This window comes from Jaculus jaculus, chromosome 12 (assembly GCF_020740685.1).
Source record: "Jaculus jaculus isolate mJacJac1 chromosome 12, mJacJac1.mat.Y.cur, whole genome shotgun sequence".
NCBI lineage: Eukaryota > Metazoa > Chordata > Mammalia > Rodentia > Dipodidae > Jaculus > Jaculus jaculus.
This window is the reverse complement of record NC_059113.1, coordinates 98105640-98120265: the sequence shown is the minus strand read 5'-3', so window position 1 is coordinate 98120265 and position 14626 is coordinate 98105640. Positions and strand designations below refer to the sequence as shown.

At 40.2% G+C, this 14626-nt stretch overlaps 1 protein-coding gene across 4 annotated transcripts in view; it reads left to right on the top strand.

The window, feature by feature from the left end:
• The window catches only part of Lrba (LPS responsive beige-like anchor protein), a 570297-nt gene that overhangs the window by 56265 nt on the left and 499406 nt on the right, over window positions 1-14626 (top strand). For all 4 annotated transcript variants that reach the window (XM_045131452.1, XM_004655860.2, XM_045131451.1 and 1 more), the window contains exons 3-4: window positions 8714-8945; window positions 9325-9425. In XM_045131452.1, coding sequence (XP_044987387.1) covers window positions 8714-8945; window positions 9325-9425 — 333 coding nt within the window. The remainder of the gene's footprint in view (window positions 1-8713; window positions 8946-9324; window positions 9426-14626) is intronic.

Here is a 14626-nt window from a genome sequence, read left to right as displayed (position 1 = left end):
CCTTAGATTTAGTAGTGCATAGCTATTTTTTTTTTCTGAATAATCAGCAGATGAGGTAAAAGGATGCTCTTCGAGTGGCAGAAAGAGTAGTTTGGTGTTTAGATGAAGAAGTCAAGTGTAGAAGAGTTGTCCCTAGTCAGCAGTGGTGATGGTCCTCCAGGTCTGGCTCTCCCGGGATGCAGAGCACCCCCAGACTTCCATGATAACCTCTTTCTTCTTCCCAAAGACCATGTGTTTACCATCTAACTACTCAGTTCTGGCAGGGCATATGAAATCTAGGAACCACTTGTGTTTGGGCTAGCATTTACCATGGACAAGATGCTGGGACCAGCAGCATGCTCTGGGATGAATTTCTCATCACCAAAATCCTCCTGGCAAATGGACTTGAGGCATCTGAAGCCACCACTCTGTCACAGGACTCCTGGCATAATTCTCTGACAGCAGGAACTCTTCCAACCAAATTCTTCCTCTTCATTGATCAAAGCTAAGAAGTTCTCTGCTGTTCTTGAAGCTTTGTCTGCAAACAGCTGGAAGAAGACTCAGCTCAAGGGCGAGCGGTTGACAGAGCTGTTGAAGACCCACTGTGTTTCCATTGTCCATGATGGTGGGTCATGTTGATGGGCCTAATATTGTGCAGGTACCAACAGCCCCTGTGAGGCCATGAATGCCACGATTCCTTGGTGTTTGGAAGACAGTGATCTAAAGCACTTCTTCCCACCTCTTATATTTCTGAAGAGTTCTTTTCAGTGACTTCTGTTTAAGTGAAGCTTTTCTGTAAAGAGGGCCCCCAAGGAAATGAAAATGTTTTTACTGTTAAAAAGCTTACAGTATGGGCTGGAGATATGGCTTAGTGGTTAAGGTGCTTGCCTGCAAAGCCTAAGGACCCAGGTTTGATTCTCTAGGTCCCATGTATGCCAGATGCACACAGTGGTGCATGTGTCTAGAGTTTGTTTGCAGTGGCTAGAGGCCCTGGCATGCCCATTCTCTCTCTCTGCCTTTTCTTCCTGTTCTCTTATTTAAAAAATGTTTCTTTAAAAATGAAGTATAAGGGCTGGAGAGATGGCTTAATGGTTAAGGCGTCTATCTACAAAGCCAGAGGACCTTGGTTCGGTTCCCCAGGACCCATGTAACCTAGATGCACAAGGTGGTGCATGTGTCTGGAGTTCGTTTGTAGTGGCTGAAGGCTCTGGTGTACCCATTCTCTCTCCACAATCCTCCTTCCCTCCTTCCTACCCTCCCTCCCTCCCTCTGTCTCTAAAAAAAAAATAAAAACTTTTGAAAAAAAAGTTTACAGTCTTATTTGGGAGAACCCCAGGAACCTGACCGTTACTGTCAGAGAAAGGAGTCAGGCTTCTTTGGCTATATATCACCATAGAAGGAGTGTTATCTCAGCCTTCCCAGGAAGTTTGTTAAGTGTGCCAGGTCTGTGGCTCAGTGGAGGAGCCTGTATCCAGATTGCAGGGCTGCTTTTGTCTCAAGTCCAGTGCTTTTCTCTGCCTCTCTGTTTTGCCCCAGGGTGAGAAACCCGTGATAAGTTTGATTCATATAAAATTACTATATTAGAGCCAGCAACAGTTAATATTAGCAATGTAATACTGTTTATCCTAGGTTATTGTCAGCTAGGGAAGTCAGAATGGTTCTTGAAGAGGTGTGTCTTCAGCTGCAGAATATGAGAAATATGAGACAGTTATTTCAAGGAAGTAAGAAATAAGATAGTTGTAGAGAATATCAAGTCTAAGTTTGAGAAATTTCCCAGATTAGACCAAATATTCTGTGATTCTTGGAACATGAAGTAATTTAACAGTTGGGTTTTGAGGGACAGACAAGAACCAGTGAGCTGACAATTAGTTTACCAGCCCTTGATAGTGTATTGGGTGCAAACATTTTACCCATTGAGATCCTGAAGCAGCAGACTTGATTGTAGTAACTAGGAAACATTTTGAACTCATATTTGTGTGAAGTCCCTTGTATGATGTGTGATGACAATTTATATTTGTATACAATATTTTATAATCATAGTTATATTAAGCTTCTTGCTTTGTATTGCATAATTTTCTTATTAGTAAGAAAAACATTTTACCAATCTTATCTAAAGAGATTTAAAATTCTTGTAGTGATAAATATGTGTACATCAATGGTGGTATAACAAAGGTTTAATATGAGCTAAATACTCCTCCCAAGTTTCCTATCACTGCTTTTGTTTTGAAGTTTTAAATTTCTATTGGTTATTTTCATATTATCTTCTCTGTCATGTCAAACTTGTTGTATGTTTTATATCTCCTTCTCTGTTGTTTTTCAATTCAACTCTGTTTAGTCTATCTTTCAACTGCCTGTTGAATTTTAAACTTAATTGTCTCCTTTCTTTTGGGTGTGTGTGTGTTGGGGGTTACTGAAGATTAAATCCAGGGCCTACTACAAGTGCTCTACCACAGAGCTACGTCCCCAGACCCCAATGTCTTCTTTTTATTTTATGAGAGCTTATTTGGAGGTTCTAGCAGGGAAGCACAGCTCCTCATATACCCTTGACTGAAGACTGGTCCTCCACTATTTTGGGAACGTCGTGAGAGTCGCACTTGGAGGGGTGAGGGAAGAAGGGGACCCCCGCCTAGCCAGCCAGATCAGCTGAATCAACCCTGGCGATTAAAGGGGTGACAGATGTCACAGCCAGATCTCCCTCATACCCTTCTTTTTCTTTTCAAAGTTCTATTTGTGTTTCAAATCTTGATAAACTTCCCTTTTCCTTTCATAATGTTCTGTGTCTGTTTTCGTTTTATGTCTTTATGGAATGAAAATGTTCCTGTATTATAATGTACCTGTATTCTAATTTTATAATTATATATACTCTTATAAAGTTGATCATTTTGTAATTAAAAGGTCTTGAAGACATATATGGTACTTTGAATGGATGTCCCCCATAGACTCCAGAGTTTTATTCAAGCTTGTAACTTGGATTTTCAGCTACCTGGCTGGAGGAGGTGTCACTGTGGGAGGGTCCTAGGGTCCAGCCTGTGTGTTTGGGGGCTGATTGGGAATTCCCGCCTAAGGTAGGCAGAGTGCTTGAGCTCTGCCTGGGTTCCTAGTGTGTGCTTGCTTATGGTGCTGCTGGTGGCTTATTTTATCCCTCTGAAAGGCCCAGCTTTTTCCACCATTATGAGACTTCCTCTGGATCTGTAAGCTTCAGATAAACCCTTCTCCCTATAACTGTCTGATTTGGAGGTTTGTTTGTCTTAGCAGCACAGAGCTGACCACGATAACCTAACTTTACTTATTATTACCAGTAGACCCGTCTTCCTTCAACCAACCAACCAACCAACCCCCCTCCTTCCTTCCCTCCCTCCTTCCCCCTTCCCCTTCCCCTCCTTCTCTCTACCTCCCTCTTTCTCTTTCTTTTTCTCTTTCTTTCTCTTTTTCTTTCTCTCTCTCTCTCTCTCTTTCTTTCTTTCTCTTTCCTCTCTCTCCATCTCCCCGCTTTTCCCTTCCCTTCCCTTCCCTTTCCTTTCCTTTCCTTTCCTTCCTTACTTCCTGTTTTTTTTTTTTTTTTTTTTTTTTTTGAGATAGGGCTTCACTCTAGCTGAGGCTGACCTGACTCATTCTGTAGTCTCAGGCTGGCCTTGAACTCACGTGAACTTGAACGTACTGGCATCCAGTATGCTTTTCTTCATGCTATGCTGTTTTCTCATATTTGTTTTTCTTTTTAAAAATATTTTTATGTATTTATTTGCAAGTAGAGAGAATGAATATGACTGAATAAATGAACGAGGGTGTATGAGTACAGCAGAGGCTAGTGCTACCTCAGAGGAACTCCAGGGCCATGCACCACTTTGTGTATTTAGCTTTATGTGGGCTCTGGGGGACTCAAACCCAGGCCACCAGGCTTTGCAAGAAAGTGCCTTTAACTATGGAGTCATTTCTCCAACCCCTCATAGGTGTTTTTTCTTTTCTTTTCTTTTCTTTTTTTTTTTTAAATTTTGGATTGTGAATTTATTTTCAGCAGGGTTTTATTTGGGAGAGTATTTTTTATTTTTTTATTTTTATTAGCATTTTCCATGATTATAAAAAAAATCACATGTTAATTCCCTCCCCCCCCCCCAACACTTTCTACTTTGAAATTCCATTCTATTTGGGAGAATATTTGAGGAATTTATTTGAATTCAGTTTAGGTCTCTTTCTGCTACTTGCTGTAGGAATATCTTCAGCATAGAACTATTAATATGTATTTTTTTTTAATCCTGAAATATATCAAGCAAACCAAAGATGTATTAGTACAATATATGTGTACTAAAATTATTAAAGTGTATGTATCCAGAAGAATTATGCTTAACTTTCATACGTCATTTCTTTTTATAAACTCTATGTGAGTGTGAGTGTGTGTGTGGGTGTGTATGTTTGTGTATGTGTGCAGGTGCGCATGTGCAGTGGCCTGTGTGTGGAGGTCAGAGGACAATCTTGGTGTTTGAAACCTTGTTTAAGAGAGAGTCTCTTTGTTGTTCACAAGTGCATTCAGCAGACCGGCTAGCCCATCTCATCTCCAGATGTGTGTGCCACTCTGTGCACATTTGTGACCTTGTGCTTGCGTCACCTGTGCATCTGGTTTATGTGGGACCTGGAGAGTTGAACATGGGTCCTTAGGCTTTGCAGGCATGTGCCTAACTGCTAAGCCCTTCCAGCCCCCATGCACCTTTTTATTTTAAAGTTTTATTTTATTTAATTTTTTAATTTTTTTTTTTGGCCTTTTGGAGCTGATTTTTCTTTTTTTTAAATTTTTTTATTTATTTTTAAAATTTTTATTAACATTTTCCATGATTATAAAATATATCCCATGGTAATTCCCTCCCTCCCCACGCCCACACTTTCCCATATGAAATTCCATTCTCCATCATATTACCTCCCCATTACAATCATTGTAATTACATATATACAATATCAACCTATTAAGTATCCTCCTCCCTTCCTTCCTTTCTCTACCCCATGCACCTTTTTGTCTTGTTATCTTTACCCGAAGGCCCCTCTCAATCTTGCCTAAGTTGGAAAACTGAGCTATATTCCTTTCTTTTTAGAGTAATGCCCAAGGCCGAGACAGGAGAATTGTGTGTTGAAGGCCAGACTGGGCAATGTAGTGAGCTCGTGAGCTTGAAACCAACATGGGCTACCTGTTTCAGAAAAAAAAAAAAAAAAAGCCAGGATTTGGTTTTGTGGTTGGTAACTTCAGGGACACTTGGTGGGGGGTGCTTCCATGTACCACATTAGACAATCTTTGTTGTCATGAAAGAAGGAAATGTTAAGGTGGAATGCATTCTCCCCCCGCCCCCCGCAGGCTTTTTCCTATTAATGTTACTAATGGCTATAAACTTGTATGAAGACACATTGACATAGGAATGGAGTTTTGGGAAAAATTGGATAACTTGAGATTAGTACTTCAAAAAAGCTAAGCACTTAAATAAAAAAAAAAATTTTTTTTTTGAAGCAGAGACTCACAGGTTGACCTGGAACTCACTTTGTAGCCCTAGTATGATCTTGGATTTATAGTAATCCTCCTACCTCAGCCTTTAGAGTGCTGGGATTAAAGGCGTGCACTACCACACCCAGCTTCTCAGCAGATTCCCAGCCTCCCTCCCCCAGGCAGGGTCTCACTTTAGCTCAGGTGGATCTGAAACTTAGTAGTATACCAGGCTGGCCTTGAACTCACAGGGATTCTCCTACCTCTGCCTCCCATATGCTGGGATTAAAGGCGTGCGCAACCATGCCTGGCCTAAGCATATTTAAAACAGTATTTCATTTTATTTATTTGCGAGAGAGAAAGTTGGGGGAGAAAGAATGGGTGCTCCAGGGTCTTCAGCCACTCACTGTAAACAAACTCCAGAGTCATGTGCCACCTTCTGTATCTGGCTTACATGGGTCCTGGGGAATTGAATCTGGGTCTTTTGGCTTTCCAGGCAAATGCTTTAACTGCCAAGACATCTGTCCAACTAAGCACATTGTTTTAAGGACACAAAAACATAAGAGAAACTTTGGTCTTAGTTCATTGAACAGACAGACAAGTTCAGAGAAAAAGTAATTTTGATTTTTGTGACAGGTCATATTAAATAGAAAATATCCAGTTAGTGGCCAAAGCTGTGACTGTTCTCTCTCTAATTTTTCCATTATAGTTCCTCCTGCTGTGCTTTTGAGGAAATATTTAACAAGTTTCTAGTAAGTTATCCATGGCAAATGTAGCTTCACTTTGAAGTATTAGAATGTTTTGTGAATTACAGTCTTCCAGCTTTATAAATCTTTACAATGGCTGATAATTATTTTTAGGCTGTATGTTTTTTTCTTTTTTTGGTTTTTTGAAAACACAAGTAACTTAGGTTAGTTAATAATTTTAGCTGAAGGCATTTTATTAGCATAACCATTGAGAAGACAAATTGTCATGTCCAAAGTCTCGATACAAGACTTCAAAAGGGTTTATATGAGTTTTTTTTTTTTTGGAGAAAAAAGCCTTAAAATGTCTAAAATCTTATACATTAAACTGTAACATATAGAAAGCATGTTATGCCACCCTGAAGATTGCTATAAAAATTGTTTATGAAGTTCAGGCCAAGACTAAAATATGTTGAAATGGAGAGTCTTGAAAAATGTTCTATATAGCAGAGGAGACCAAATCATGCTAAAATGCAGAAAAAGACTATACATCAGTTTCTAGGCAACATTATTCAAAAAAATACAACCATAAAAAAGGTAATAAGATTACATTTTCACATTTCATGGCTAGTAAAGTGCATTAGGCTGCTCAGATATTCATAACTTACGGTGACATTTGGGAAGATTACATTTTGCAGTGCAGAGCCATTACTACAGCTCAGATAATAACTAGCCAAAGCCTGAACCTGGATTACGATCCCTGTCATTGGAAACAAATTTGTGTTTTGAAGGTTGATCAGCTTCAAATAACTATTAGAAAGGGTTAACATGACATACTGTAGGCCCTCTGCATGGCATTTAGGCATAATAGATATGCATACATACAGTATATCAAATATGCCACACATTTGTATGTACAAATTTCTGTCATCAATTTTCTCCTTGAAAGGCATATTTTATAATATTCAATGCAATGGAAGAATATTTAAAACACCTGTCTGTATATTGCTTTCACACTATGGGCTCAATTTAAAAGCTGGTGAAATGTTTGGGGCTTTTTTTGGAAATTAGTTTAAAAATTAATTCTATAGCTTCTTGGAAGGGCGGGTACTGATGATGATGTATACAGATCAAAAGGAAAGATTGATGTAAGCAATATGAAGGTGAAGGCGAGGTCTCTTAAGTTAGCTTCTAGATCGAGGACATGTAGTTGCTGGAGGAGAGTGTGCACCATTAGAAAGAAGTCTCTCCAGCTTTCTTTTCTTATTAGAGACCCACTGACATTTTTCTTAGTATCATACATTAGTAAAATCTTCACCATTTATACAGCAACTTAGTATAACAAAGCAGATAGGAACAAAATAAACTTTTAAAGTATGTAAAATTATTCTGAGTAAAACTGTTAAAATATAAGATTTGAAAAGTTTAAATTAATTCATGTTTTGATAATTTCGTACATGTATATATTGTGTTTTGAATTATCAGGCCACCATTACCTTCTTGTTCCCATCCCATTTTGCCTAAATCCTGTCTTTCCAGCTAGCCTCTCTTCTACTTTGATGTCCTCTTTTTTTGTTTTTGGCTGGTGCTCCAATGAGTTTAATTTGCGTGGCTTGCAGGTTGATGGGCACATGTCCACTTAGAACAGTAACAGTAGTAGCATGTGGCCTAGGACTTCCTCAGCCACAGGCTTTTGATACGGTTTACAATACCAGGCATGAATTCCTTCCTGTGGAGCAGGGCTCATATCTAATCAGAGAGCAGTTTGATTACCCTTATAGCAGATAAGTCACTATTGCACCCATGGGCATACCCAAGTAAGATTATTGATTATTGATTACTGCCTGAATAGCACCTTCCCAAACTATAAGGGCAAGCCAGCAGGAAGCTTCCTTCCAGCTCAGTTCCAGCTTGATTTCTCTGACTTTAAGCCAAGGCATGAGATGCTTTCAGCAGCAAAGTAGTGTCATCTGGTTCTGGTTGGCAACGACAAGCAGTGGAAATGGTCCTTACTGTTTTGGGGGCCTCACGGGTCATTAGGCATTGCAGGCAAGTGCCTTAACCAGTGAACCATCTCTCCAGCCCCTGTATTTTCATTTTTATATTCTAAGTCTTCTTATCTAGATTTGAAGGTTTCTTCAGAAGTTTCGTATTTTCAAAACTATTTTAAAAATATTTTATTTTTATTTATTTGCAAAAGAGACAGACAGACACACACACACACACACACACACACACACACACACACACACAGGGAGAGGGAGAGGGAGAGGGAGAGGTAGAAGGAGAGAATGGACATGCCAGGGCCTCTAGTCACTGTAAACAAACTCCAGATGCATACGTCACCTTGTGCATTTATCTGGCTTATGTAGATTCTGGAGAATTGAACCTGACTGAGTCCTTAGGCTTTGCAGGTAAGCACCTTAACCAGTAAACCATCTCGTCAGCCCTTCAGAGCTATTTTAAATGAAATTTTTTTGCTGTGGATGGTAGGGAAAAATGTGAATAGTTTTTGCCAACTTAAAGTTTAGGAACAAGTTAAAGCAATATTGGCGCATTACTAATACCCTTAATGTTTCTTCCCCCTTGGTAGCTGGTAGGAGGGCAGTTTGATTTGGAGATGAATTTCATCATCCAAGAAGGCGAGAGTATCATATGCATGGTGGACTTACTGGAAAAATGTGACATAACTTGTCAAGCAGAAGTTTGGAGCATGTTCACAGCCATCCTGAAGAAGAGCATTCGGAACCTCCAAGTCTGCACAGAAGTAGGCCTTGTGGAGAGAGTGCTCGGGAAATTTGAGGAAGTTGACAGTATGATCGCAGGTATGCTTTTCACGAAAGCCCACTGTGGATGAGGAAATAAAGTTCAATTCTTCTTCCTTTTTTTTTTTTTTTTTTCCAGGTAGAGTTTCACTCTACCCCAGGTTGACTTGGAATTCACTCTGTATTCTCAGGGTGGCCTTGAACTCGTGGTGATCCTCCTACCTCTGCCTCCCAAGTGCTGGGGTTAAAGGCGTGCGCCACCACACCCAGCTAAGTTCATTCTTGAATATTGTATTTAGCAATGTTTATTGAGCAAATACTTGAACATGTCACATGTCCCTACACCTTGGTATCCAGACTCTTAGTATGCATGTATATTTTAATACTTTTAGAAACATAAATCACATAACTGTTTCATTGTCTTTTTTTTCCCCCCTAGATCTTTTAGTTGACATGTTGGGAGTGCTGGCTAGCTATAATTTGACAGTTCGAGAACTAAAGCTTTTCTTCAGTAAACTTCAAGGAGATAAAGGACAATGGGTAAAACAACAACAACAAAACATAGCCCTAAATATTCTGTTACTTAAAGTTTTTCCTTATGATTACATTAATAGCTTATAAATGACTGATATTGCACATGAAGTCGCTGTTGAACTTAAGGGAAGAGATTAGCGGTTTGCTCTGCATAGCTGCTTTTGTTATGGGCGTCCTAGGCAGGCTAATAAGTTAACTCTTGTTTAAATTACTAGTTTCTTTTTATATTTATATTTATATTTATTTGTTTGACAGAGAGGAGGGAGGGAAGGAGGGAGAGAGGTGCATACCAGGACCTCTAGCCACTGCAAATAAACTCCAGATGCATATGCCACTTTGTGCATCTGGCTAACATGGGTTCTGGGGAATCGAACCTAGGTCCTTTGGCTTTGCAGGCAAACTCGTTAACCACTAAGCCATCCCTCCAGCCCTTCTGGTTTCTTTCTTAAATTGTAAACCACATGTTCACTGAAGAGAATAGGGCAGAGAGAGATGAGTGTTAGGAAGTAGTACTTATTTTTTCTTTTGTTTGATCTGAGTTACCTAGTAGTGACCTTAAATTTGAGTAACAAACTTAGTGAACAGAAGCTTTGCAGTTACGTAGAGCCACTCTCTTTGGATGCAGTTTGGTGGCCTTTTGCAGTGGTGGCGGTGAGCTGATTTGGAACCTCAGGTACCTTGTCAGAACATTTCTTAACCGCTAAGCCACCTCTCCAGCCAAAGAACATTTCTTTTTTCCATTTCTTTAGCTATTTCTTAGAGGAAAACTGGTGGATATCTCCATTTCTCTTCCATTTTCAGGCTCTACTGAGTTTTGGGGATCATTGCCCACAGCTCCACCTGCTGACCTTGTGTTAGCTCTATGACGCAGATATGCATTTGTGTCCTGCAATTATTTTGTTAGAATTTAGGTCCTTTAGTTTCTTCCTTTCAAATTCTAGCTCTCTGGCTGCTTTTCAATTTTCTTTATTTATTTGACAGAGAAGGAGGTGGAGAGAGAGGGGGGCGGGGGAGAGAGATGGAGAGAGAGAGAGAATGCAGATGAATATGAGTATGAATATGCACACAGCAGGGTTTCTAGCCACTGCAAACAAACTCCAGATGCATCTGCATCATCTGCATCATCTGGCTTACGTCACTTTTGGGGAGTTGAACCTGGTTCCTTAGGCTTTGCAGTCAAGCACCTATTATTATTTTTTAATGTGTGGGTACATTCATGTGCATATGAGTACATCTGTGTGTGCTAGTGCATGTGCATTTGTGTACAAATGATGTGGAGGCCAGAGGACAACCTTGGCTGTTCTTCAAGAATGCTGTCTTTCTTATTTATTTAGTTTTGAGACAGGGTCTTCGTTGGCATAGGGTTTACCAATAATGTTAGTCTGTGTGGCCAGCAATTCCCAGGGATCCTCCTGTCCCCCCCCCCCCCTGCACTGTGATTTGCAAGCATGTGCCAGCCACCGCACATGGTATTTTCTTATTTCTACATGGATTCTGGGGATTAAACTCTGGTGTTTATGTTGTGAGGCATTCACTACCAACTGAAATCTCCCAGCTGTAAACATCGTTTCTGAAAGAACTGAGTAGTCAACGTGTGTTCATGATGAGTAGGGTAGATAATTAAAATGTATTGAATGGATACACAGGACAGATTATGAGCTATAAGCTTGATCAGTGCATGAAGAATATGAGTAAATGCAGAAACCAAGAAGAAAGTTATAAACATAAATGCTAAGAACATGCACATAAAATTTATTGAAGGATTATAGAATAAATAGATTAAACATGCTAATATAGCTGCTTGTGAGAAGAATAGTCAGAATAGGTTTGGAAAGTAAAGGGGAAAGTACCATACTCTTAATAAAACAAGAGGGCTGGGACATTTATTACATTTATTTAGCTCTTTATTTTTAGGCAATCAGGGTATTTCCCTCTTATACTTTATTTTTTTACTTTAAAAACAAAGATGCATGAATACCTTATAAAGATTTTTGAAATCTGTCTATCATCTTTTTTCCATTTTTTAAATTAGTTTTCTATTCAGCAAATACAGGCAGTTTGGTACCATTATTAGGCTCATCCGTGACCAACCCCCTCCCCATTGGCCCCTCCTTGTTGAGGTATATGGGTCGTGCATTGTGGAGTTAGCCCACAGTTATTGGTACAATAAATGTCTCTGTATATCATGACCCAACATGTGACTCTGACATTCTTTCCACCCCCTCTTCTGCAAAATTTCCCTGAGCCATGTTGGGTTCATTTTTGGTCTGCTTCAGTGATGAGGTGTTGGGGGCCTCTGAGGCTCTGGCTCTTGATTTGGTAGGCGTTGATTTTTCTCTGTGTTGGTCTCCTTCCCCCTTGTGCTGGTATCCGGTTCATCAGGAAAACAGCACCCTTGCTTGTTTCACCAATTTTCCTTAGTTTCAGCTGGGGCCCTTTTGAGGTATGATGGGGTGGCTCTCTCCTTAGGATCTGCATCTATCTGAAAAAGAGAAGCAGATTTTCCAATGGAGAGTAAGTTAGCACCAGGACAAATGAGATAACCCTTACTTTTTTAATGGAGAGTTTAATAGGTGTAGGCCCTCTTGTAGCCCATGATTGATGGTAGCTTGATATTGGAGAGTGGTCTTATGTTTGGATATGGTTCTGACTTGTTTCCCAGCTTCAGCTATGGGTCCTGTACCACTGAAGGGATCAGTTAGCCAAATCAAGAGCAGTTGGTTCCCCACCATGGCTGTGTATCACTATTGCACTTGTGTGGGCATCACAACAGGTTATTTGTTGCTAAGTAGGTTAGACCATGAGTTGCTTGGACAGATATTGGTCATTTCCCCAGTTGCCCATGTAGCACCTCCAGGCATTAGATATGCTGACTGTCTGGGGACTGACTCTCTTCCAGCTTCCAGCCATGCCATTCCATTTTACGTGTCAGCTGCATATGGTGTCTTCAGCAATAGGGTCTTACCACTAACCTTTGGTGGGTCATCAAGTACTCTGACAGAAATCTGGAACAGATCATTCTCAGTGCTTAGCCTATCACAAAAAAAAAAAAAAAAAGAAAAGAAAAAATCGCCACATAGTCTCACTCATCTGCAGCACCTAACCTGAATCTACCCAAGATACCTTACATACCCAGCAAGCATCTCATGGACTAGACACTAGGATGGATGGGTAGGGAGAAGAGGGCATCGAAGGGGTGGGAAACACTAATCTAGACCCAAACGGCAATGGTACCATAAAATTCTACTTCCTAAAAGGCAAACCAAATGGCTGAACCTTCACCAGGCCCTTACAGGAAACACCTGAACCACAATACACTGGAGAGGGTAGGATCAAGTCTAACCTAAATCTACATCTTCCCTTCCCTCATTCCCTCCCTCTCCCTCTCCCTCTCTGTCTCTCTCTCCTCTCTGACTCTTGTATATTAGTTATCTTTTTCCTCATTTTCTTAGTGGGCACTGACCTGTAACTCCCAGTACCAGCATGGGGCTACCATCCACAATGAGCTTTTGATCAGAGAAACCTACAAGGTTTCCTTTTATACTTTAAAAGTACTATAGTGAAACATCTTTAAACCAAAGTGCACACTTGAAATAAAACTCCAACACTGAGCTATGCACCTACACTTCTTATTTTTAGTTATTTTTATTTGTTTGACAGAGAGAGAAGGAGAGAGAGAATGGGTGCACAGGGCCTCCAGCCACTGCCCATGAACTCCAGAGGCTTGTGACCCCTTGTGCCTCTGGCTAACATGGGTCCTGGGGAATCAAACCAAGATCCTTTGGCTTTGCAGGCAAATGCCTTAACCACTGAACATTCTTTCCAGCTCCTGTGCACCTACACTTCTGATTATTACCTCAGCACAGAAGCCCAAGACCCAAGAACACACCTGGATTTCTGATTGATTATTATTACTTCAGCATGAAATTACCTGTGCCCAGGCATGCACCTGAGCTCATGATTGTTACTTTAGCATGAAATAGTCCCTGTGCCCAGGCGCACACCCGAGCCCACGACTGTTACTTCAGCATGAAATAATCCCTGTGCCCAGGCATGCACCTGAGCTCGCGATTGTTACTCTAGCATGGGATTCCTGTGCCCAGGCACACACCCGAGCTTACAAATATTACTTTAGCATGGAGTCCCTTTGCCCCAGGCCCATACCTGAGCATATGATTATTACTTTAGCATGAAATTCCTGTGCCCAGGCACGCACCTGAGCTTACAGTTATTACTTTAGCATGGACATGTACATGTGGAATTAGTGGACATGCAATTTTTAAAGACTTTTGAAATATCACAGCTGCTTTTTTCCCCTAAAGGCTTTCCAATATACTCTCAGTAGTGTCTGTGGAAGTTATATCTGAATGCATTCTTATGTTGGTTTCTTTATAGGAATTTGGAGGATTGGTTTCTCTAATGAAAATGTTGCAATACTCTAGGTGTATTTGCTACTGCCTATTTAGTTTTTTGTTACCTTGGCATTTATTTAAAAATTGAGCATGATTATGGTAACTTAGTACTAAGCATACTTTTATAATCGAGTAATGTGCATTACTGAAAATTCTTGATTAATTAAGAATGAGGCTTTCCATTTTATTAGGTAAGCAAGAGGTTTCTAAACTTTGACACAGTCATGATAAGTTGGAGCAGCAAACAAAATGTGGACAAACCAGTGATTTCCCTGGTAGTTTGGCCCCATTTTAAACTTTGGATGAAAAAAGAATGGCCCATACTTTATCATCTTTGTTTGTAAATGGATTAGAATGATAATGTGTGCCTGACTGTCCTCTTCTTTTCCTTATAAATATGAATGAGATTTTTCATTTTGGTTCTTGGTTGTTTCATGTATTAGAGATTTGTGGGGCAAAGAGACATTAAAAATCATAAATATAATGCTATAACCTTTATACATGCTACACAGTTGTGGCATATTAGGGAATGAAATTGATAAGGAAATTTAATCCATTCTCTGAATTCAGGGAATAGTGCCTTGAGGTAGTGGACATTAAGATGAACTGTGAAGTACAGACTTGAGTGAAGAGGGCCCAGCAAGCACATTTCAAGCAGAAGGAATTGCTTGTAGTCACATCTTGTTGGGGGAAGACTTTGAGAGGGCATTGTGAGTGAGATCCAGGAAGCAAGGAGCTGGGACGTAAAATAAGGTTGAACATGGAGATGAATGTTTTGTGGGTAATGTCTAAGGT